Source organism: Schistocerca americana, chromosome 1, assembly GCF_021461395.2.
Source record: "Schistocerca americana isolate TAMUIC-IGC-003095 chromosome 1, iqSchAmer2.1, whole genome shotgun sequence".
Classification (NCBI taxonomy): Eukaryota; Metazoa; Arthropoda; class Insecta; order Orthoptera; family Acrididae; genus Schistocerca; species Schistocerca americana.
This window is the reverse complement of record NC_060119.1, coordinates 275,057,223-275,083,600: the sequence shown is the minus strand read 5'-3', so window position 1 is coordinate 275,083,600 and position 26,378 is coordinate 275,057,223. Positions and strand designations below refer to the sequence as shown.

The window sequence follows — 26,378 nt, the reverse complement described above, 5'->3', positions numbered from 1 at the left end:
AATTTTCTTAATGATTTGAGAATAAAATATTGTGGGTTATGAAAATTTTCACATCACAGATTGAGCACTTTGTAAGGGGAGAGATACTGTCAGAAGGGGTTATTTGTAAGAGATTTCAAGTATGTTTTTACATGAGATTGTCAGTTCGGGAGACCGAGAGGGGAGGGGAAGAGAAAGAGTGGGAGGGGGAGAGGGAGGGGAAGAGAAAGAGTGGGAGGGGGAGGGGGAAAGGGAAGGAGGGGGAGAGACAGGAGAAGGAGAGGGGGGGGGGGGGGGGAGATGGTAGAGAGCTGTTGCAAAATGATTGATGTAGCCTTCCTCAACCTAATGGCATCCTCATCTCCATACTTACTTTGCAAACCACCAAATGGTGCATGACTGGGTGTGCCTTGCACCAGTGCTAGTCTTTTTGTTTCCTGTTCCATTCATAAATATAGCAAGAGAAAACAACTGTCTATATGCCTCTGTAAATGCCCTAAATTCTCTATCTTCATGGTCCTTATGCAAACCATATATTGGCGAGAGTATAACTGTTCTGCAGTCAGCTTCAAGTGCCAGTTCTCTACATTTTGTCAACAGCATTTCATAAAAAGAATGCCATCTTCTCTCCAGAGATTCCCATTTGATTTCAGAAGCATCACCATAATACTTGTCTGTTGATTGAACCTACCGGTAACAAATCTACCAACATACTCTGAAGTACTTTGATGAAATATGTACTGTACAAACCAAACTCTTTAACAATTGCAGAGAAATTTAGGAAAAAAAATTGTCACAGTGTTGTCCTTCCAGATGTGATTTACTTTGTGACAACTGTGCTTGAGCAAAACTATTTTCACAAAGTTAGCAGGAAGGAAATAATACATAGAAGCTTTGAATTCTGTTATTTTCAATACAGGATCCTTTTCTCCCATTTCTATCACAATTCAGCGGCACATTAAACTAAGTATGACTTCAGTATATCATTGTTTGCCCTGTTCCGAGAGTTAACAACACACGAAACTTAATCTGTTGAGTATACAGAATGCTCTTTAACACTCATCATGTAGCCCTCATTTTTGACAATGGTCACCTTTCTGGGTAACAGCTTTCAAAGTAGCCTCTCATGACGTCTCCCCTTCTGAAAGTCTGTGGCTGCCTAATCTGACCATGTTACTGGTATTTGGGAGCATATTCTACTCCTGATACAACTAAGTCCTCTTTGAAGCATTTCATGCAATCTTTGCATTCACAATGAGACAGTGACACACTGCTGTTGCTAACTTATTCATCTGTCACTTCCATGAACAAATAGTTCTTTCACAAGGATGTTGAGATTTTGTTTTACTAGGCAATTTTTTCCCTCATCAGGAGCTTTTGTCTTTTCTGCATCGCAAAATAACCTTGTTAATCGTCAATATTCTGTTAATTTTTTGTATGTCATGGCATGGGTTATATTTCTCTATGGGACAACTGATGTACTAACAATGAAAAATGGTTACACCTGTATGCTGGATCTTTTGAGATGGAAAGTTGCAGCAGACGAAGGATCCAGAACTTCACCTAACAGTTCAAGACAACGTTTTAACACACCACTAGCCAACAATTACAAAGGGGGTGCAGTAAGTTTGCGAGGCAGCTGCTAGAAGAAAAGACAGGGCAACCAATCAGGCAAGCTGTGGGTGCCCCTTTTGGCCTATACAGCTTCATGGATGTAAAAAAGAGGCGAAGGAAGGAAGGTAGGTTAAGTGTCACTTAGTAACCTCATGTTAAAGTATGGCTGTATTACGTAACCTTTTAATGCTGGAGCGGAGAGAACTGTTGAAAATTATTTTCAATCTGAAATATATGTGCACCATTTCAACCAGCAAATTATATAAATGGGTAAATACACAAAAGTTATGGAAAGAAAAAGAACAAGTATTAATCTTTAATTTCTTCCTTTTATTAAAAAATGTTTTCAAAAGCTCGTGTACACAGATTTTAGTAAAAAAAATTAAAAAAGTTCATTGCCTCCTCTTATAACATAATTACATGAGCAACAACAATACACTGTGCAACAACAGTAACAATAAATCTTTTCACAGAATGATAACAGTGAAACACACACTTCACTTCAAACTGCTGGCAAAATCTTTAGCAAAAGGTTTTTATCCATACGGTTTATTGGTAACATTTGGGAATGAAAACTAGACGTGCAAAGAAAAACAGTCTTGCGATATATTCAGATTTGGAGATAAAGGGATATCATGTGAACTGCTGCTAATGTCTGTCAGTTTGAGCAACAACTGTATTCTTTATCCATTTATTTGATTTTAAGGATAGCCTTTTTTGGTTTTTTTTGTTTTTTTTTTTTTTTGTAGACATAAGGTCAGTACAGTAAACATCAACTGAGATTCCTTTTGTTGCAGAAATGAATCATTATTTACAGCCTTGTGCATAGCATTAAAAAGAAAATGGACTCCAAACAAGCACCGAGGGATCACAAATCATGTTTTCCCTAAGTGAAATTAAACTTATAATCTTCAGTTTCCACTTACTGGTATACACACTTCAAATGACAGTGCTGCGGTTGTGGCCTCTATGGAAGTACCTCTCTATAGCCAGCAGTACTGAACTGATAGTATCAAACACTCCACCACGCATTGCTAAACGTTCCAAAAAGGGTCGACAGAATAATCTGTTCGCCTCCTTCTTTTCGTGAATCGTCACATATCGATCATCCATGTGAATCAGGTGAGGAAACCAGGATATTACAAACAATCTGTCGAGAGTAACAAACAATTCATTAAGACTCAACATTTCAACTTTCTCCACAAACTATGCAAGAAAATGTTTAGCGGTTTGGAGGCCGATAATCACAGATGATGTTCCAGACATTTATAACAAATGCTACAATAGGTATTTAAAGCAATCATGCAAACACATCCTACATAAAATAACACAGCATAATGCAGCAATAAACAAATGTAAATAACGAATATGCACTGTGCTGTTGCATTACTAATAAAAGGGAAAGATTAATTATGAAAAGTACTTCTGCCATTAAAAATTTAGTGCATGTATAAATGTTGCATTAACAACTTTACAGACTATTAGGTTTTATCTCTGAAAGAGGAAAGAACATATGCTCCACTTTTGGAAAAAGTGGACTTACAGCCATCTGCAAAGAAGTCTGCAGTAACGGAGTCTGTTTTGTCTCTAGTTAAAATCAAATGTCACATCACTGACACAGGCTCCTTTTATTCAGGGAAGTGATCTATGAAAGGGCTATCATATTCTGCAATGGTAAACCTCTCTGCCTCATCCAGTCTTAACTGCAACTGTCATGATTAACTGCAACTGTGAACAATATGAAGATGACAGCTGCTACCATCCACAGCAAACAGGACACAGTGCAGGGTTATCATTTGTCATTTCAGCAATGGATCACAAAGGCAAACTACATACAATAATGAATTATTTCCAAATTATAAGATACACAACCCACTGTCCCATATGGATACTTCTGTGGACTGTGAGGTGGAGTTAATAAAGACGGGCATGGACGTTTGTGTGTGTGTGTGTGTGTGTGTGTGTGTGTGTGTGCACGTGTGCATGCCATGGGTGTTTCAAAAAGCACAATACGCAGGTGCCATGTTCACCTCCATCTCGCTTGAGAGCTGTGCATCATACCAAGGCTGCCAGATTGTGTTGAGAGTGGTTTAACATTCCACAGACCTGAGAGTAAAGATGTAGATTTTACCACTAATAGGGATGGAGTAGGAACTGTCCAAATTTTTCTTTGCCAGTTGGCTCCCTAGTCCTTCACTGAAAAGACACGAGATCCAAAGAAGAGTACATGCATTTGCAACTGCCAATACCAAAACACTGTTTTTAATTATACAATGTCTGGGGTAATTGAGCATCATGCGTTTGGTGTGGAGGAGTACACTCATAATAGTGGTTCTGTGATTAGCACTCAGCGAGCATTTCATATTCGGCTCAAACTTTGCTCACATGATTTCTGTTCCTTATATAAAAACTATTGGAGTTTGGGTATCAAACTTCAGAGCATCAGGTTCTGCGATGAAAAGAAAATCTACTGGCCGATCCTGGAGTGTAACAATGCTAGAAAATGTGTCACATGTGAGAGGGACTGTTCAGCTATCTCCAAAGCATTCAGCATTTAAACATGCAGCTGCCCTATGACTCGCTGACAGGATTGTAAGAAAAATACTGCACAGAGATCTTCACACACATCCATACAAAATTATGGTTAACCGAGAGTTACATAAGAGAGATTCTGAAACTTGTAGAGCTGTACGCGAGGCAAATCTTCAGAATATTCCCCCTGCTGTTGTTTTGGTTTCTTCTGGCGATAACCAGTCCCACTAGCCAGATACTGTAAATAAACAAAATTCCCACTTCTTGGAATCAGAAAACCTTGAGGAACTTCACCGATGACCATCTCACACCCATCGTGTGACAGTTTCACGCACTGTTGCTGAATCTGATGTGTGGGGTCCATATTTTTTCGAAGAAGATGGTGTAAAGGCACAGCTGCCAACCTCGAGAAGAGGACGTCAGTAATCATGTGGCAAATGTGGAGAAGGGTCCAGTTACAGCCCCCTCCCCTCCCTCCAACAACTTTAAAAATTAGAAGCCTGATTCATGCCTTTAAACACTACATATCACACATTTTCTGACCCTAAATAAATAAGACACATTTAATTGATCATAGCTTTATTTTCATATTAAAATTAATCCAAATTATCATTTTCAATAAAGAAAATTTCTTCAGCTTCAATGTCACTCACATGTCATTCTCTCTCTCTCTTTTCCACCACCTTTTCACGTGACTGCAACTCTCACAAACTGCTGATGACAAATTTTTACAAAATCAGATAACAAATGCTGTTGTCATTGATGCTGTTGCAGCAGTATTGAGGGAATGAGAGACTTATTTTTTTATCTACATCAGTACTGCTGGTGCAAAGTAACACAGCATTTTTTTGTGTAAGGAGTCATACAATTGTTTAGTATTTTTACAACTATGACTTCGAACATTCCAGAGGCACTCCTCTGCCTCATAGAATGAGACAAGTTAGTAAATTATGCTTCTTGTTAACTCCATTTCGTAAAGGAACATGTGTAAAGTCTACAAGCAACACCACAGACAGGGCAAAAAGAAACACAAGCACAACATAGCAGCATTTAGTGATAGCAGGACAGGAACAATGTTCCTCTGATCTGCACCAACACAGCCAAGGAACACTGGTTTTGTGTTCTTTACACAGTCCAATCTAGCCATGGTTATGAATGCCCCTCTCCTGTGCTTGCCATTAAAACACATTCCAGAAACCTGTCTCTCCAATTCAACAGTGAGTAATACATGAAAGACTCCGTATGTTGGAACTATAGTTGGAGTCATGAACGACGGTGGTCAAGTTTAGGCTTGTTCTGCGCACCTACGTCACACATTCTGCGAAAACCACTGAGCATTCAGTAACATTGTCAATATTCTGCTGTTAATGCCGTACCAATGCAGTCACTAAATGTGATCGTAGCAAGTTGTTTGGAGAATTTCTATTCCATTTTTTGCAACTTGACATCACTGATGGTGGTGCTATGTGATATATTCTGCAGAAGCAAGTGAGAGACATAATTTTCAGGATATGTGCTTTCTCCAAGTGGAAAGCATGTGCATGCACATACTGCAACTCTCATTTGGAATCGTCAACAATACAGTTTTCAACTGTGCCTCAACATGCGCGAACTGCCGTCATTCTTGGCTCAGACTATAGCAGTTTGATGCACAGAAGAATACTGTTTAAGTTGATAAAATAGTAGCTCTATTTGATGTTACAATGTAACATACATTTCACACATATGTTTAAGTTGAGAGTAAAAGCTTATGCTCTAATTTTGAGTCTATCAATGTACTGAAAGCACAATACAAAACTAAAAATCACATTACTCACCTGTATTGAAGATGTTCATACACTGTTCCACCATTCAAGTAACTTGGAGCAGCAGGATTTCCCATCATACTAAGAAATCTCAGATTAGGGCAGCTTCTCTGTAGATTTCGTATGAATGGGAATAATTCATCTACCTAAAAAGTACCAACTAGTCCTTATTGCTAGTACATATTATGTCAGATAGACCCTATTTTATTAAATTCAAAACACTAGTTCACAGGATTTAATTTTTTTAAATAAATATTTTTCCTCTTCATGTTATGATGGCTGTACTATGGTCCATCTTAAGTGGGATGTGCCATACATTATAGAACGGTGCCAGGCATATTCAGTTATTACTATTACACAAGCAACAAAAGTTCGGGGTAAAAGGAGTGAATGCAACAGAGCTATAAAGAAGTATCACAGACAAAGAAATGGCCTTTGAGGCACATCCTGGACTACAATAGCTATTTCCTAGAAAGGAAGGAGTCAAAGCAAACAACCACATGCACTTGTCTTTGAACAGCTCGATTCACAACATCATGGCAAATATGGGCAAAAGACAACAGCGTATTCACACTATTGATCATCAATGTTTAGTGAAAATGCACATTTCAAACTTAAGATGGCATACTGATAAAACAAATGTTGAACATACAGCATTTGTAAAGCATTCTTCCATGTGAGAACACGAAAAGGGTCACTGGGGTAATAATTTCTCCTTGTTATTGGAAACTATAACGTTGCACAATGCTGCTCGAAGTATCACCCAAGAAACCAATGCAACATCTTGCACAGAAGCAGTTACGTTAAAGCAGGCCTGGCCAAATAGCACTCCGTGAGCGAGACTGCTCTGTCGATGCTCCAGCCTAGTGCTCAGAGCACAGCAGCGAGTGAAAAAGGGTGGGGGAATGAAGGCTGCAGCCAGACACCACTTCAGCAAATCAGTTTGCTTACAATATTACTTCTGTTATATCAGATTTACGTTCTGCATTAGGAATACTCTGGTGTATATGCACTTGTCCCAAAAAGAAAATGTGGGAAAGCCACATCGCTCAATGTAATGCCAAACGGGAATTGCATTACTTTTCGTACTGTTTAAAGACCATGCAAAGCACTTAATATGCCATCGCACAATTATGAGCTGGAAAAACACTTATTGGAACATCATTTCACCACCAGCCACAAAGACAATATCAACAGAACAAAAAACCAGCCTAAGTTGCAAAATATTTTATTTTTCATTCGATGACTTTTCAAATCAACCTATAGGACAGAAAACCAAATTTACACTCATACGTAATACAGTTATTACCAAATTCTTAAGCACATGTCAAAGATACACAACATATCGTTTTAAACTTATGTAACAAAGTTGAAAATGGCAATTCCAAAGATGTCAAAAAAATGTGTAATGTACATTTACAGTGCACACAGGTAACTGGCAGTTTACTCCTCCCTCTGTCGTAAGGAAACCTCAGGAAAGGCGGTGCCCTATCAAAATGTAGGAAATCTTTTTATTTCTTAAAATGTTCTCCAATCATCAACAATAGAACAATTCTTACAATAACCGTACAAGCAATAATCATACACCACCACAATAAAATTAATACTTTCAAAAATCTTTACCAAAAAGAGTCTAATAATTAAAACCACTGACCAGCAATACACAGCAGCACTATATACGACACATATTACAAAATTGTATGCTATGTCGACATATAAAAATCATATTACAAAATTGTATGCTATGTCGACATATAAAAATCATTAAGTGTGAAAAGCAATTAATTATTAAAGAAATATTAAAAGAAACCAAAACAATAGGACTTTTTAAAATCTTTATCAAAAAGAGTCACATACATAAAATTAGTGACCAGTAATACACAGCAGTGCTGCATACGGCACATGTTATGAAGATGTATGCCATGTTGGCACATAAAAATCATTTAAGTGTGAAACTGTGCAAGTCAACAATAAAATTATTACTTTTAAATCAATTACAAAAAACTGTCTATTACTTAAAACCACTGAATAGTAAAACAAAACAGCACCATTTATGGCGTGTATTACAAAGTTGTATGCCAAATAGGAACATAAAAATCCCTAAAACTGAACAGGAATGTTAGTATTAAAAGGAAACAATAGGAGATTAAAATCCTCATCACTTTCTACCATTTACAAGCATAACAATGTTTATCACACCAAACTTTACAAATTTAATTTTATGCACATTTTGCAGCTTCACAAATTCCATGCAGATAAAACAACTTTTTCATAATATGTCCCACGTAAAAAATGAACATTAAACCATAAGCAGTCTTTTTTTCAAGGCACCAAAAATGCACTTGCCATCCAGAGGAAGACATAACATAGCCATACTCGAGGGCATGTAAGGTGGGAGTGTGGTTATAGGGGGAGGGTGGGGAGGGGGGAGAGGACAGGGGGAGGATGGAGGGCTGGGGAACAGGGAGGAGCATGAAGATGAAGCAGCCAAAAAACGGTGGTTAAATGGACAGCACGACATAAACGTAAATATATTATCAGTAGAAATAATGCCTACTTGGCACACAACTTTGTAATACATGCCGTAGATGGTGCTATTTTGTTTCACTGTTCAGTGGTTTTAAATAGTAGTGAGTTGTTGGTAATGGGTTTAAAAATGAATAATTTTATTATTGACTTGCACAGTTGAACTCTTAATGATTTTTACATGCCAACATGACATATAATTTTGTAATACGTACCATATGTGGTGCTGCTGTGTAATACCGGTCAGTGATTTGAAGTATTTAACAAACACAAACATACACACGAAATTCAAGCTTTCGCAACAAACTGTTGCCTCATCAGGAAAGAGGGAAGGAGAGGGAAAGACGAAAGGATGTGGGTTTTAAGGGAGAGGGTAAGGAGTCATTCCAATCACGGGAGCGGAAAGACTTACCTTAGGGGGCAAAAAGGACAGGTATACACTCGCGCACACGCACACATATCCATCCGCACATAGACAGACACAAGCAATGTCTGCTTGTGTCTGTGTATGTGCGGATGGATATGTGTGTGTGTGCGCGCGCGCGCGCGCGCGCGAGTGTATACCTGTCCTTTTTTCCCCCTAAGGTAAGTCTTTCCGCTCCGGGGATTGGAATGACTCCTTACCATCTCCCTTAAAACCCACATCCTTTCGTCTTTCCCTCTCCTTCCCTCTTTCCTGATGAGGCAACAGTTTGTTGCGAAAGCTTGAATTTCGTGTGTATGTTTGTGTTTGCGAGTCTATCGACCTGCCAGCACTTCCGTTCGGTAAGTCACATCATCTGTGTTTTTAGATATATTTTTCCCACGTGGAATGTTTCCCTCTATTATATTGCTGATGAAGGCCTTAATGGTTGAAAGCTTTAATTGTAAGTCTTTTTGTTGCTGCTATCTGCGACTCAGCATCTTCGCTATACGATGTGTAGCAACTTTGCTTCTTGTACAGCTATTGTATGAATTATTGTATTGTTGATGACTGGAGAATGTTTTAAAAAATAAAAAGGTTTCTTATAGTCTGACAGAGTGCCCTATCCCATTCCCGAGGTTTCCTTACGACAGAGAAAGGAGTAAACTGCCAGTTATCTGTATGCACTGTAAATGTACATTATACATGGTTTGACATCTTTGGAAATGCCATTTTCCACTTTTTTATGTAAGTTTGAAACGATATGTTCTGTACCTTTGGCATATGCTCAGGAATTTGGTAATAACTGTATCATGCATGAGTGTAAATTTGGTTTTCAGCCCTGTAGGCGGATCTGAAAATGGATCTTGGTCTGATACTTGTCATCAAATGAAAAATAAAATATTTGGAACTTGAACTGGTTTTTCGTTCTATTGGTTAACAGACGTTGCTGACCCAGGCTACTCCAGCAAGCTGGAAGTTCACAAAGACAATGTGATGAACTCACTTTACGACGAACGACAGTGAATGTTGGCTGCAATGAAGGTGGCCATTACCAAAAAAGTTTATGGCACATCACCAATTATTTGAATTAATTATGTAGCTTATGGTATGGGGATAATCATTTGGTGACAGCTATGGCAGATAAGATTGATGCTATCAAACAAAAAGTGAACCTACAGAAAATCACCCGAAAAGTACTCTTACAGAAAATCTCCTTCCAGTTCATGATGTGGAACGTTTCCCATAACTCCAAGCAGTCATTTGTGGCCCAGACATGACTGACTGACTACATTTTAGTAATTGAAACATTTCATTACAAGTTCTCAAAGAGATTCAAAGACATTGCATGACTGATGTCGATTTATTTGTCCAATCATTCTCACTTTTGGCTCATTACTTCCCACTTGAGCTGACAGACTTACAGTGAAAATCCCAGCTCAATGACCAGTTTTTCCAATCCAGAAATTTACAAGACTTTTATAAAATATTGATGAAGTCAGGCAAATGTTCAGGTTTAACTCATTTTAATCGCATAACTCTACGTGTGTGACTGTATCACGATGCTCCAGATGTATTACATATTCCAAAATCGAAACGTATATAAATTTGTAAGCATCACAACTTAATGTTAAATGCCCATATGTAAAGCTTTTGTAATTTTGCTCACTGTATTAGCACTATCTAATATGTTTATTTAAAAAAGTAATAAAATTATTGCGTTGGTAAAAAATAAGGAGATGAAATTAAACACATGAGCTAAACTGCACCTTTTAAAAGTACACTGTAACATTTGTCCCTTAGAAATAGTTGCACTGTGTTGCTAACACTCCTTCCAGGGCTTATTTCGTGTGCAGCTTTCAGCATATAGCCATCTCATTCATACACTTGCTCGTAATAGCGTGGTTGTAGGGGAAGCAAGAGCGCTGAGCAGATTTGGCTGGTTTTGAAGTATTTATTATTGGCTGATTGGAACACAAGCTGCAGACTAGTTATAGGAATGAGCTGTGGTAGATGTGCACTTGTTCAGCAAAGTGCAGTGTTTCACAAGATATGAGCTTCAATGTAACAGCAGTTGCAAATGAACAAAGAAGCAAACAGATTTCCTTACTTGTACTAAGTCCTCCCCCTCCCCCCCCCCCCCTTCTTGGCATTAGCAGTGGGAATCTGGCATCAGACAGTAGATTCAAACAAAGAATACTTACACACAAAAGAATACAAGGTAATAGAGGGATTATCTACTGTATACAGAGTAAGAGGTACCGTGATAATATAATAAATTCATGTTCAGAATAAACAGAACACCTTGAATGAACAGAGATAGGAAGTTCATATCTACAGGACACGTATATTAGAATTTTCTGCAGAACTGATTAGCATTCCAGTCACCTCAGTTCAGCATTTATACTGCTGCCCAGTACGCACAGGATCCACCATGGGCCCTGATAAGTTGTTCCATTGATGCGTACAAGGCTTGAATGGCATCCTTGTGGTATGGCCATCCAGGCTGCATTCACCTGGTTCTAAAGTTCATCTGTGGTGGTTGGCATTGGGTCACGGTGCTGTGCCCGTCGTTTCAACACATCCCACACATTTTCAACTGGCGATAAGTCTGATAATTTAGTGAGCCAGAGCAAAAGACTTGACATCTTGTGACACCAAGAAGGCACGTGTTTGTGCAGCAAGGGTATGGCTATGGGTTGAAGGATATCACTCACAAAGGTCACAGCATCCTTGACACACACTAAGTGTGATTGTGGTTGTATCAAAGAGCACCTCACACCGTAAGGCCTTGAGCTGCATGAATCCAATCAGTGTGATGCTGCTCCCCCTGTCTGCAGCGAACCAAACAGAATCTGGATTCATCCGAAAAACACTATCTGATGCAGCTCCTGTCCCCAGTGATGTCTTTCCATACACCATTGTCATCTAGTATGTTTCTGCACCTTTGTCAAAGGTAGACAGGGAAGTGTATGATGCACAAGTAACCCATGTCGTAATAAATGGCAACAGACTGTCACCCTCGATAGTGTACGATGTGTTCCACTGTTGAGCTAGAACTGAAGGGGACGCAAATCTGTCCCACAATGCCATTCGCATGAGGTGACAATCTTCTTGTAGTGGGTGGTCTGGGTGGTGCAACCTAACCCATCGTCTTGTGTTCTATGACCTTCCGTGAACCACTCTGCACGTGCCCGTTGCACTGCCGAAATACTTTGTCCCACATGAGTAACAATTTCCCAGATTGATGCATCACATTCTCTCACGCAAATAATGCGCCCTCTTTCACACTCACAAATTTCATGGTACGGGTCGTGCATACATCTGCGAGGCATCTATACATCTGCTCAAGTCGCACTGATCCATTATCTTCAGTTTACAGTGAGAATGAGAGCCATAGATACATTTTACCAGCAGGTAGTGTTGTGCCACAATATCGATGTTGAACTTGGACTCACAGGCCAACATGGCTCAAATGCTAATCATTTCTGCAGAACATGCTAATGTACATGTCCTGTGAATATGAACGTCCTATCTCAAGTCATTCCAGATGTTCTGGTTTATTTTTCCTGAATAAGAGTATCAGTAACAGCAAAACCATTCTTGTATATAAGGTTAATTGAACATTATCAACTGAATCTGGATAGCTGTAATCAAATTTTCAAAATTACCTTATTATAATTCAGCCAAAGAAGCTGGAGATTTGGCAGATGTGGAAGTATAGTTTCTGAATCCAGCTCATTACGGTCCAAGATCAAAGAGGTAAGGTTAGGGAATTCTGACAAGAAGTCCAGATTCCTGTTGATAACACGGATCCATTTCATTAAATGCACTAATTTATTTAAAGTAAGATAAAGTAGGTAGCAAATTCACATTTAAAATGACACACAAACCAGTTTTCACACAACTAATGAGGGATGTACTGAAGAACACAATACAGCCCATCGGCTTTGACAATTGGTGGAAGGAATGCACTTTCAATTAAAAGTACGAGGGTTTTCTTTGGGACACGAATATACCTATGGCATGTGCAATGCATGCACAAAAAGACTTAAATGTGTGTTGGCTTCACCAATACTTAACTGAAATATGATCTTGTAACTTAAATTAGACCTCAGGATGCATTACAAATCAGTCTTGTCACCACAACATTTTATATATGCCGACACTGATGTAACTGTTCAAAACACAGAAGTAGTATTGTGATTTTCAATAGTCTCACTAATTTGTACGCACAAATTCTGTCATTCTATTTTGAGTATATTTTGTATGCACTCTGATACACCATGTACTGTACTTACACAACTATACATTGTTTGGAGGCCTGTGGACTAAAGATGTACACAATGAACACATTTCATCCGTCATTAGGTCAAACTATGGATGTACGTGGACTTTTCAGTCATCTGGTCCTCTGACAACCTGCAGAAGCAATTTAGTGTTGGTGTGTCAGAAAACCTGCAGAAGAAAAATGCTACAAATATTTATTCTTACTTTCCTTTGCAAACAATATGCTGCTGAATAATTGGCCATGTCTTGAAATAAATAAAGGAGAAACAAAGAAAGCTCAAATGTGCAGGATGCACATACTGAGCAATAATGTTGGCTCTGTTCACTGTTTAACTGACTGCAAAACAACACTGGCACAAAAGTTGATAAAAAAATCTTTTGATGTAGCAACACATTGATCCGCAGTGTAGCCCAGTGTATGGGTTAGACTGAAAGGTGACAGTCTGGTTGTGAATTGGCAAAGTGATACCGAACGCTTCAGTTAATCCCAAAGGTCAATGAGTAACCCCAACACGGAGCACAACCAACATTCTTGCTAACCATCCAGATTTAAGGTAACCGAGCAGTTTGTCATAATAATGTGCAAACTGAAACCCACATGACTGGCAGCCTCAAAAAGTGTGCATTTTGTATCATAATAGGAAAACTTGGAAAAATAATATAGGTTTTCCTTTTAATAAATTGAATGGCATCTGATTTTTTCTTGGGAAAATGTTAACTTTACCCAGGCATACAGTTCCACTATTCTTAATTTTCAATATGATTCATGACAAAGTATATTCTCATATTAAAATTACAGGCACAATTTGATAAAATTGTGTATTTTTGAGTTGGGTTTACCTGTAACAACATGTGACAAAATAAAGATTTTGAATGAAGTTATCTGCACTGGCTGCAGAATACTTTTTATTAAATGTCGTAACAGGCTTTCCTTCAATTGAAGATGCATCTTCAAGTGATAAAGAATCTTTTTAAAATGTCATTGCCGAAAGCTACCTGCAGTCGGTACTACCTTGCCTGCTGCCACTCAACTACCTTCCTGCTTGTGGCATGATTTTGCTATATCCTTCCTTTTAAATATGGACTACTGTTTTTAGTGCAGTATTTCTTTACAACTTGTTGTGGAAGATAATGAGTGGCTCTAAGACAGTTACGTTTCAGTGATGACTTTTGAAAAGATTCTTTATCGCCTGAGGACACGTCTTCAATTGATGCAAAATCAACAATGACTTTGAGTAAAAAGCATTCTACATCCAGTGTGGATCATTTCATTCAAAATTGGAAATTTAGCTAGGGTTGCCAGCAATTTAAAATAATCTGCTCAAAATTAAGATTATTCATTTGTTTTGCTTTACTCAGTCTCTGAAATAGGAAGATGTATTTTGTAATCCACACTTAGATCAGCAAAATGCGCACACACACACACACACACACACAGACAGAGAGAGAGAGAGAGAGAGAGAGAGAGAGAGAGAGAGAGAGAGAGAGAGAGAGAGAGGGGGGGGGGGGGGGGGGGCATTCTCAGAAGTCATATTCTTAGAAGTCTCCTACAACAGTATACCTGTTTGATTTCCTCTGAGAGCAAGATTAATGGTTCAGTAATAACCTTTGAACAAGAAAGAAACAATTAAACTACTATCTTGATTTTGAGGTGCAGAAGGGAGAGCAATTGACCATTTACTCCCAGGTATTTCCTACACTCAGCTACATAGGAATACACATTACCTACACAGGGACGTAAGGTGTTTTCCTGTTGTCGTGGTTAAAACAGCACCTCTCATGATAGGTCAGGAAGTAGCCCTGTCACGCAAACACCAAAAATCTGAGGGATATTCTTGGCATTGCCTGCCAGATCATCAACATTCTGTAATGGACCCTGTCATGAGCCACAGGAACACACTGCTAGGGGCATGCTGCACGTAACAGGATAAGAAGAGTGATAATCTAAAGCAAGGACCTCTCACTCACACCTTTGCCTTCGTTTTCGAGGAAAATACTTGTCCAGTGTAATAATTAACCTTTCTCTGAATCAAAAGTTTGCATCCAATCACTTAGTCAGTCTGATTCCAAGATGCCACAACAAAAGTAAGGCAGAAATATCACATTCTGTGCATCTACACAGGATGATTGATCTGTGTGAAGTAGTCCAAGATGGTACCACACACACAAATGGAAAATATGCATATACGCACACCTTGCATTTAAATGCAGTGTAAGTTACTGAAACTAAACTAGGTGCCAATCATTGAAGTTGCATCTCATACTACATACACTACAGAATCAGTATTTTTAATGCATAATATTTATCGTGAGGCACACGTGCAACCAATAGTCCTAAAAGTAGGGGAGAGTATAAGGCATTCCTTTGTAAGTAAACAGGAATAAAGTTCTGAAATGTATTCCAAGTTTGAATTTAATGACACGTCCATGAAAAGAAAATAACAGTCATCTTGCATTTAGAAAGCATCACAGGTGTAAAACATCTTCCTCTTTTCACACATGGTGGCCTGTGAAGCAGAAGCATATGTGGACTGTGCGCAGATGGATTCTGTCTTCTTGGCTTTTTAAAACTATTTAAGATTCTCATACAAATTAAGTTTAAGAACACAGAAGACAAACATTCTGGCAGAATGACCATAATCATTCTAAGCTCACATTCATTTTATCTACTATTTCCTCTGAGTCTTTACTTTAACACAAAATTAATTTGATTAATGCTAGAAAACTGTAACAGGTGCAAGATGAAAACATTAATTGTAGTCCTTTAAAAATGGAGTTCAGTTGCAAAATATGAATAACTTAGTAGAAAAAAAACACTATAAAGTGACTGCAGCTGATTTATAACCCACAGCAAAGACTCTTTCCTAAGAGTTACAGTCATAGTACGCCCATGAACAAAAGTTTTGGTAAGAGTGGAAGACTGGAATCTAACCACACATGTTAAACCCATCGATAACAGGTGTCAGCTTTGATCCATGACTTTGTTTTGCTTCCCATTATTTTCTGGAAAGTAGGTTGCAGTGACATATTAATCTATAGTGTAGCGTATGGTCAAGTTAAGGATAAAAATGAGACAGAGTTGGCAAACCCAGAGAATATGAAATCTTAGTTGTTGCAAACGTAGATTTTGATGAGTGGTCTATGTTTTACACTTTGAGACTATCATGGGTCAAAGCAGGTAATGGTATAAACAGGTTTAAATACTTCCCTATTAACTTTACTCATTTTGTAACAAAAAGAACAAAAATATTTTTCAATGACGTTCATTAACTATTTTATTACCTTATATCTGGTACAAACATTACACTTAGGCTTCAATACTCACTTGAATTTATTACGAGTAAGATCAAGAATCTTCAAAAGTATTCCATAACTGTCAACCACATTATAGGGCATATGTGACAGGTTTTCATCAACAAGTGACAACCGGTCATTCTCATATGGTGTTATATCAGCATTATCTCGCTGATCCACATAAACATGGCTTGTTAACGATGTCATATCTTACTGAAACAGAAAACTAAGGTTAGACAATATGGTAAATAATATGCCAAAGTTATTCAAATCATACAAGTTGCAAAATTAACAACGTCTCCAAGGGTCACCCATTAATTTCTGCCTATAATTGTTGTAGAGAGAATCTGGACTGAGGTAAGAAATGAATTATTGATTTTATCTGACAAGAAAGCTTTGTGCCAGACTGGCATTCAAACACGGAGCCTTGCTTTTTGCAGGCAGTGGGATACCAATTAATGTCATCTCAACATAACTTATTAACTTTCACAGAACTTCAACTTGCTACTTGTTTCTCCTCTTTCCATTCAGACTCTGCACATAGTCTCCCATGGTGCTGGGACTAGTGACTCTGACAGAAAGGATGGAAGGAGCTTAGTTTATCTACAGCAGCAGGGAAGAGTCAGTGACAAGCATTGCATCAATCTGCGAGGTTTGATCCAATGGCATAGTTAATGTCCAACAGCTGGGTAAAGGCAGGACTACAGGTTTGAAATCCAGTCTATCACATTGTTTTGTGACTACCACCTCATTTCTTGTGGCATTTGCACTGTTTAGTCAATTTAGCTCCCTCAGAGTTATTGCATTTACTAAAAAAGACAATGAACTACACAGTGATTTCTTGTTGTGCTTTCTCAACGTTGCCCTCTCAGAGTCAGCGGCATTTGCAAAGCAAACATTGGCCTGTGCAGAGCCCACTGGATTTCTTGCCGGATGGTGTAATGTGTGCCAAAAAAATTGTTACATAAAATAATCAAAGCAAATACTTTGATTAAGAGTATTTGTCAGCAACTTGCTGAAATCTGTTTAAATATTTTGCACCTGGACAAATCACAAGTGTTAAAATTTTATATACTGACTGTAATTGTACAGTAGCATGCCTATGATATAATGAATATTTCTCAGTTCATCATAAAAGAGGCTTCACAAATTCTTTTAACATAAGACAGTAGTCTTCAGTGATGGGCAAAAATCAATGGAGAGTGCATGGAATTTGAAGCTACATATTAAATTACAGGAGAGGCTTCACTAGTTCAGCTGTCAGAGTACAGTATAAATGAGAAAAGAGAGAGAGAGCACGAAACACTCAATTACAGAAAGATGATGAACACAACAACTGAATTTTACACTATACATGTGCATAACAACACTTACAAATAGTCAGGGAATTCTGAGTAAGCAAGGCAGCAGCACTATTTAATAACACATATGCCAATGACACAGATAAAGAAACTCATTTATTACTTTTGCAGCAGATTATTCTGGAACAAATCTGTCGAATTCGATTACAAATGTCAAGTCACATTACGTAAATATTCGCAAAATTTGCTGTACAAATGTGCGCTGATGATCAGAACTAAACTTGGAGAACTACAAACTAACTGTATCATAGCCACGATACATTTTTACTGTAGCTCATTCGGCTTAGACCGAATAAGAACAACTCAAACACACAAATATGTAACACTGGTGTCATACTTTACAATCCACTGTCAACACATACACCTGGTAGCAGGTGTACTAACATTCAAACAAATTTCAGGCTTGCAGCCGATCATGGTCTAACTCATAGCACAATATTTCAACTGGGCACCTGCCAGTCATCTTCAGGCGAGACATCAAAAGCTGATGAAGACTTGCTCTGTTCCACAATATATAGCACACTGTGAGTATTCCTCGCAGGCATCAAAGTCAGGTTGACAGATGGACCACATTTCATGGTGGTAGCGCCCTTGCTGGTGGAACAGCGGAATTCAGCTGTACTCTGCATTACTGTTTGCCACGACTATGGGTGCACTCTGTTGTCTTTGATCACGACACACTGCAGAGACGATGAGGTCCCATGTATTGTCCAGCTCGTAGCCAACTTTTCCACCAGGGATGGATTCTTTAATAATGGAGTTCCAGAAAATGTTGTTGTTGATGTCACGATCATAGTTCTATCATACGCCACTGAACATGCTGTGGAAACAGAGCTTTCAGCAGTAGTGGACTTGCCTGGTTGCAAAGGTGAGTGCAAAGTTTACGTTCAATGCGATGTTCTTTCACAGTGCGCGTGGTGTGTCCTACGTAAACCATTCGACTTTAACAACCATATTAACAGCAAATTCCAGCCATCTGCAATAACAAATTGTCCTTCACGGATTCCAGAAGGTCTACAATCTTAGATGGTGGATGGAAAATCACTTTCACCTGAAATTTACAGAGGGTTCTTGCTATTTTAAAAATGCTGCCCACAAAGGGAAGAAAAGCTAATGATTTTGCTGGCTTGTTCTCTTTTTTATCCGCTTCCTGATACTCGATTTTAACTGCAGTGCCCTGTCAATCTGCCGGGTAGTATCTCTGAACACTGTCTTTAAGTGAGCTCTTTAGGCAGACTCTGAAGCTGAGACAGTGTGAGCTCTATGTGTGAGTGTTTTAAGCATGCTCGTAGTTTGCTAGGACTCGAACCTCCGGCGGGAGGGGCCATGCAATCCGTGACATGGTGCCTCAAATCACACAGCCACTCCGCGCGGCGTCATAGAATCTGTGTGAGGGGCCTCTGTTAAAAGGGATGACAGGGAGGGATGACATCAGAGCTAACCAAATGGTCAGAACTGTAGAATCTTTGGCAATAATTGAAAAAAAGTTTCAAGTGGACATCACTGCTTTGTTTTGGCATGCTCTATGCTCAACCCACTTTGTGTTCAACCAAGAACATTTTGAACAGACTGACAGCTTCACTACAGGTACCCCTCTGTCTCCCTTGGTGGCCAACCTTTTTATGGAGGAATTCACAGAGTGGGCGGTTGAATCAGCTGCCCTTAAACCAACTATATTTTGGAGGTATGTGGATGATCTTTCATAGTGTGGCCGAATGGAGGATATAAATTAACAGAGTATCTTCACCACCTCAACTCCGTTCATATCATCATTCGGTTCCCTCTGGAAATAGAGAAAGCTGTCTTGGTTTGATGAAAGAATGATATAGCTCTCTGGGGCATTCAGTTTATCGTAGGCTCCCTCACACAGATCACTATTTGCAAGTGTAAAGTTATCATCACTCGTTGCAAACTATGTGTGTGCTTAAAATGCTCATACACAGAGCTCACACTCTCATATCTGGATAGTCTGCCCAAAGAGTTCACCAACCTAAAGACAGTGTTCGGAAACGAAGAATCAGGAAGCGGATAAAGAGGTGATGATGCTATCAAAATCATTAGCTTTTCTTCCTTTTGTGGGCAATATTTCATTTAAAATAGCAAGAACCCTCTGTAAATTTCAGGGAAGGAAAGGAAGATTGGGTTTAACGTCCCACTGACATCGAGGTCATTAGAGACGGAGCACAAGCTCGATTGTGTCAGGTACAGGGAAGGAAATCGGCCATCCCCTTTTAATGGAACCATGCCGGCATTTGCCTGGAGCGATTTTGGGAAATCGCAAAAACCCACTACACCACCTTACTCAGTAAATTTCAGGTGAAAGTAACTTTCCACCGATCCTCTACAATTGTAGACTTTTCGGGATCAGTGAAGGACAACTTGTTATTACAGAAGGCTGGAATTTACAAAATACCTTGTCAGTGTGGTATGGCATATACAGGACACACCACACATTGTTAAAGAATGCTGCACTGAACACCAATATTACACTTGCGTTTAGCAACCAAGCAAGACTACTACTGCCGAAAACTGTATTTCCACTAAACATTCAGTGGAGCACAATAGAATTATGATTCTGACCACAGCAACATCTTTCTGGGATTCCATTATTAAAGAATCCATGTAGATACACCTGGTGGAAAAGCTGGTGAACTGAGCTAGTGGCTACAAGTTTGACAGTGCGTGGGACCCTGTCATCTCCACAATTTGTTCCAATCGTAGATGACAGAATGCGCCAACAGTCGTGGCAAGCAGTAATGCAGAGGGCAGCTGACATCCACAGTTCCACCAGTGACAGTGTGGTCCATTTGCCAACTTGATTTTGACACATGCACAGATTACTTGCATTGCACTTTATATTGCAAAATGGGGCAAGTCTTCCTCAGTCTTTGATGGTTCACCTGGAGATGATTGGCAGGTACCCAGTCAAAATACTGTGTATGAATTAGATGATAACTGGCAGCGTAAGATTTTTTTTTTGTTGGAATATAAATTCACTGAAAAAATTCTAAAATTCACATCACGTGTACTATCTTTAGTATGTGTGTTTTTGCACCAGAATGTTTCTGCTGTTTATCTGATTTTGCTGTTTCCGATGCAATTCCAAAGCACCACCACACAAAGGCACTCAATTCAAGAATAGTTAAGGAGGAAATAGTTTTTGCTGGTGCTCGTGTATTGATATTTCTCAAATGTGTAATGCAACTAAGTTTCGTGTTTCAGTAACATTACTGACTGGTTCTTGTACATGCTCTAGGTCCATGCGGTTTGATTGCTAGTTTCCTTTTCACGTGAATTCCAATTGAGGTGGCACGATATTAAGGCATTCAGTAAGAGTGCATTCGAACCCCCATCCAACCATCCTAATTTGAATTTTGTATGGTTTCTTCAAGTTGCTAAGATGAACGCTGGAATGGTTTCATTGAAAAGACCATGGCCAATTTCCTGCACCATACTCCTCAAACCCAATCCAAGCTTGTGTACGTTTTATATACGTCAATTATATCTGTAATGCATCTTAAATGTTCTGTTGTGCTGAATTCTTAAATGACAAACAAATGGAAATGGAAATGAAGTCCCATGCTGCTTGACAGAGCGTAGGGGAATGATGCGGGAGACCCGCACTGCCGTACTAGGCAAGGTCCTAAGGGAGGTGGTTTGACGTTACCTTCCTACGACCGTACTGGGGATTGATGATGCAACTAAGGGCAGGTGAAAATCCTTGACCCCACCGGGAATCGAACCCGGGACCCATTGCTTGGGAAGCAAGAATGCTACCGTGAGACCACGAGCAGCGGATGACAAACAAATATATATAGAAATTATTTATACAATTACACAGCTTTATGAATGCTTTGGCTTTGTTTAGGATAACTTTTTCTGACTAGGCACACAATCTCGCAGTTGATATAAACTCAAAATTTTAACAAAATATGGATAAAAATTTCAGATTACTTGACAGTAGTGGAACAGGCAAAGTTGCATAAATGCTGGATTTTTGAACGATACAAGTTATCACTTGGAATTACAGTTAGTGGTAGGGAGAACATCTCTCTCTACGAACTACTTTGCTACTTGATGCCTGAATGACAAAAACCAGCGAAGCTCTAAAATAATTTTTATATGACTTTCTTGGCAATAATTGAGTAGTGGCCACACATGCATTTTCCATAGATGGTGTACGATTTCAATGCGACTGCATCACAAGAAACAAAATTAGCATGTTTTACATGCTGTTACACACAGCCTTCGCTGATCATCTGAAACGTCGGTAGTTTATTGTACATGACAATGACGCACACAAGAGAATTGTATTGAGATGGACTCCAATCATGAACATCTACACTCTTCTGCTAATGTACGATGAATGCACATAAAATGAGCAAAAACACTTTTTAAAATTTTTTTTATGATGATGAGGGTGTTATATGAACATATAAATTTGGATATACTACAGTACAACCTACTAAAAGATTTCCTTAAGCTTTGCCACTTTATAACCAAATTATAATGTTCCAATTTAACCTAGACCTCAGGCTATCAGGTCACGTTATGGAGGGGATTTAAGTCTACCAGTAGCTATCAGGCCATGTTATGGGGGGCATTTAAGTCTATGAGTACCACCAAGGGTTTTACAACACTCTAGTCAACCTTCTGACAGGCCTTTGATTCAGACAGTCTGTTGAGTAATGTCTGTCGGATAACTAGATAACTTAAGTGCAGTACTCTATGATACCCTTAGATTATTACGGACTGTTAATAAGTAACTTATCTATCAGTTTATTTAGCTTGTGAATTTATTATTAAGCGTTGTTGTAAACCCAATTATAAACTGCAACAATGCCTACTTTCCCCAGTTTTTAATTTGTAATATAAATCCCTTTTTCAGTACATATAGGCTACTGTACACGAGATTTTGGATAGAAAACCTTTTTAGCTGTTGGTTTTTCAATCATCAAACACACTTCATTAAAATTTTTATAACAAATTGGATGAATATGGTGAGTAATTACAAAGCTGACTGAAACAGTGTATACTTACAATTTTTTTGCAATTGAATTTTTTTTATGCATAAGATATTGTGGGATTCAATTGTAGCAGCTTTGCAGTAGGTAGGCAGTCACACACTTTTTAAAGTTTTGTAGTTCAGAAAGAGATTTTACGTCTTGGTAATCTGTTGTACAGTTTCATTCATACATGATATACACTGTTTTTGCATAGTGTGATGCAGTGACTCACATGTACATCCCTGTTTCAAGTTTCAGTACAGTCAACATGGCCAATTTAGTTTTCAGGAAATAGGTTTCAAATCTCGGTATACGTTTTTTCTGGCATAGGCTAACTACTTCCAACAGATAAATGCAGGGATGGGGTAACATATTTCATATCTTCAAGGATTGGTTTACCTGATTTTCTGCTGCTTGTTTGTTTCACTGTTCTTATAACTGCCTTCTGTTTCCTGGAAACTGTTTTGGTCTGGTGTACATTTCCCCAGCAAACAGATTTACGGCTAGAATCAACTGACAAGTTTCACACCTGGATAACTAACTTACACATAATTACTAGTTCACACACCAAATCAATTTAAAGTCGTGTTATGAATATAGTGTTATTTTCTCTTTACATATTTTCTGTGTGCTTTTCGTTCTGAATTTTCCTCCTGAAAATTTCTTTGAATTTTTGTACTAATTCTTGTCCATAATGAACACACATTGCTAATACAGTGGTTTCAACTAATTACACACATATGCTCTCTTTTGTCTGGATCACAATCCACGAAACACAGTGTTACATGCAAAACATAAGAACACTTAAAAGGGGACTTGTTATGGGTAACAATAATAAGAAACAACTTCTTCTAGTCAGTCATAATTTGTTTTCGTACAAGTTTACGTTATACGAGTCATTTAGGGGATGAAAGACTATTACCAAATACAGATATTCCATGTTTTTATCGTATTAACGGAATTTCTGTACAGACTTTTTAACTCCGAGCCACACCATTCTATGAAGAAGAAAAAAAGTCATTTATTTTCGACGATAAGTCAAACTGGTAACTACGAAAATGTGGTGAGCCTGTTTAAAAAATTGTAGTCCGACGTAGTTGATGCATTGGTTTTCATTGGCACTCAGTGTTGACCCCGTCTGTCACATTCCTATAAATTAGTTCATTAGTACAGTAACGAATGTTCCCCTCTAGCGCAAAAGCTTTTCCATAATATTAATTTACAGTATGATACTTTAATCACTCAGATACAAAATTACTGAAAACAATGGTAAGCAGACGTTCATGTGTAATTCGCTCAGACGTTTCCATCAAATGTCAAATATTTGCGATTATGGCGGGATCTGTTATCTAACTATATTTCATTTGTGAACTGTAACAATATTAGTTACCTCTTATCGTTTCACCTACTGTCTTCGTTTCAGAACAATGTCACGTCGAAATGTAGTCGCTATAAAGTTGTGCTAATTACCTAAAAACAATTTATCTGGCTAGATACATACAAGTCCTACGAAACCTTCAATCCTTCATATGACATTTTACCATCTACATAACAGGCAGCAAAGTTTCTCCCTCCCAGATGGTGGAATGGGTGGAGGGGAAACAGGCACTTGAATCGCTGCAGACAGGAGGGGGTACTAACCTACACAGTACACACACAACAATAGCAGTCTGTTCCGTGAGCAAGTTCTGCCCTAGTCCATCCACGCCAGCTGCGACAACGTCAAGTCGTCTACCTCGTTGCTCCACAGGCACGTGTAGCCGTGCGCCACCGGTTCCGCGGGATCACTTCCAACGCGCACGGTAAGAACACAGCTCTAATACGATTTCCCTAGAGGTACTCCAAACAGCCTGTACTGTAGGGTGTGTGTCCGTTCCTTGTACTGTACAGTATTACGACGTTAAGCGTAGATGCCTGCGTCAGTGTTTTGTTTTTGGTGTGACGCTAGCTAAAGGGGGCAAATAACGTAACTGTTAGAAATAACCGGTTATTGAGAAGTAGCAGTTACTGTGATAACCGCTCATTTGATATTAGCTGACCTGTTATTTCAACAGGGATGTGGCGACAGTGCCTCGCGGCATCTATTTACCGAAGATTATACTACGCTTTCGCGTCACCTAATCTGAGATCTCAGATCTGGCTACGATGGAGAGGGATAGACCACCAGGAATGTTGCTAGAACAATGTACTGTCTCGTGCGCTCTCTCTACTTTCAGCACTAACAAATAAAGTTAATGTCAGAGCGATGGCTGATAGAGGCGACCGTAAAGACATTGCATTAACGGGCTACCACTACAGGTATCCTGGAACCTGGTATCTGTGTTCCCATGGAGGTATAAACCTCCATGTGTGTTCCTGACTCCAGTTAAAGGTCGTGGAACCTGACGATATTTCCAGAGAGAATGGTTACTGGAGTCAGCAAAATATTTTCGTACCGCTACGGAAATAACCGCTGGCCATCGCGGGTTTCAGAGTGTTGACAAGTAACGGGACTCTGCTCTCTCCACGCGCTCTCCATTTTTTGTGGTTCCGGAACAGGTGTCACTCTCTGTCTTTGCTTGCGTTAGGCTGGTATTACACTATCATATTTTTTTCGTCAAAGTTGTTATGTCAAATAAATTTGATGGTGTAATAGAGAAATTTGTCAAACATCACCTATCAGCTACTAAATATGATCAAATCTAGGGCCTTGCCTGTATAGGTTTGATTATACAACTCTTTCGTCTTCTGTTCACTCTTCACTGCATTTTGAAATGTAACCACTACCACATGGAGCGCTGGCGTCGACACAGCTATTTGACGTCTCTGTAGTGTGTTTGTAAACATGGCTTCAAATTTCTCCTGTTCCTTCGACTTTTTTAAATTTGCTTCGACTAGGGTGGAGAGATTGGGCGTGGAGCATGCTATTAATTGTGTGATAATAGGCAGGTGAAATATGCTGCAGGCAGAATCACAGCTATAGCCATCCACCTCTACATCTGGAAACATCCAGCCAGCTTTTCAGCAAGGCGGAATAGATGTGGCCACACTCTAAATTAAAAATTCTTTCCTAGCTTTCCATTCTACTTTGCCTATTTTTGAACTCTGGATGCCACAAGTTAAAAAGCACTTCATCTGTTTCGTACTTTTTATTAATTTTGTAACTGTTGGAACACTAATTGCATTAATTAAATTATTGAAAAGTAAAAATAGTTGTTATTGTCCACATAGTGTACTAAACATTTATGTACTTTCATATAGTCCTCCTTTAGAACCTTAAAAATCGCTTCACGTTTTTCTGGAATTGTTTTGGTTAATATGCAATGTGATATCCGAATGCTGTGTTGTAAACTAGAATAGGTCTGCCCTGTATCAAGAAATCACAGTGCTAGTTTGTCTGTCTTGTGCCGAAATAGCATTTCTCAAGAGTATTCTGTTTTGTAATATGAGAAGCCACTTTAGTGAGCAAGTACACCTTCATCAATTCGGAAGTCGGTCGGTTGACTTGGGTAATTTGCATATTAAGACTTGACTTCCTGCAGCTCTCGTAGCAAATTTTGGTGAGTGCTTTTATCATCTCGACATAATA

The 26,378-nt window shown here is 38.9% G+C and overlaps 2 protein-coding genes across 9 annotated transcripts in view; one reads left to right on the top strand and one right to left on the bottom strand.

Annotated features, from left to right (window-relative positions):
* Nucleotides 1-1,902: 1,902 nt before the first annotated feature.
* Nucleotides 1,903-24,752, bottom strand: LOC124593179 (leucine-rich melanocyte differentiation-associated protein-like). 7 transcript variants are annotated; one of them, XM_047131969.1, is made up of 5 exons: nt 24,452-24,752; nt 16,475-16,656; nt 12,531-12,657; nt 5,943-6,040; nt 1,903-2,743 (listed from the first exon to the last, which is right to left on the bottom strand). In XM_047131969.1, the coding sequence occupies exons 2-5, from the start codon at nt 16,648-16,650 to the stop codon at nt 2,533-2,535; spliced, it is 612 nt and encodes a 203-aa protein (XP_046987925.1). In that variant the 5' UTR covers nt 16,651-16,656; nt 24,452-24,752; the 3' UTR covers nt 1,903-2,532. The 7 variants fall into 7 exon arrangements, with proteins under 7 accessions (XP_046987925.1, XP_046987883.1, XP_046987906.1 ...); XM_047131927.1 differs by having other exon boundaries at nt 5,943-6,076; nt 16,475-16,652; nt 24,452-24,751; XM_047131950.1 differs by having other exon boundaries at nt 5,943-6,076; nt 24,546-24,751.
* The window catches only part of LOC124592818 (organic cation transporter protein-like), a 77,416-nt gene continuing 75,455 nt past the window's right edge, over nt 24,418-26,378 (top strand). The window contains exon 1 of one of the 2 annotated variants that reach the window (XM_047131875.1): nt 24,418-24,612. The gene's annotated coding sequence lies outside the window, so the exon portion shown is untranslated. The remainder of the gene's footprint in view (nt 24,613-26,378) is intronic. The other variant, XM_047131885.1, reaches the window with a different exon arrangement.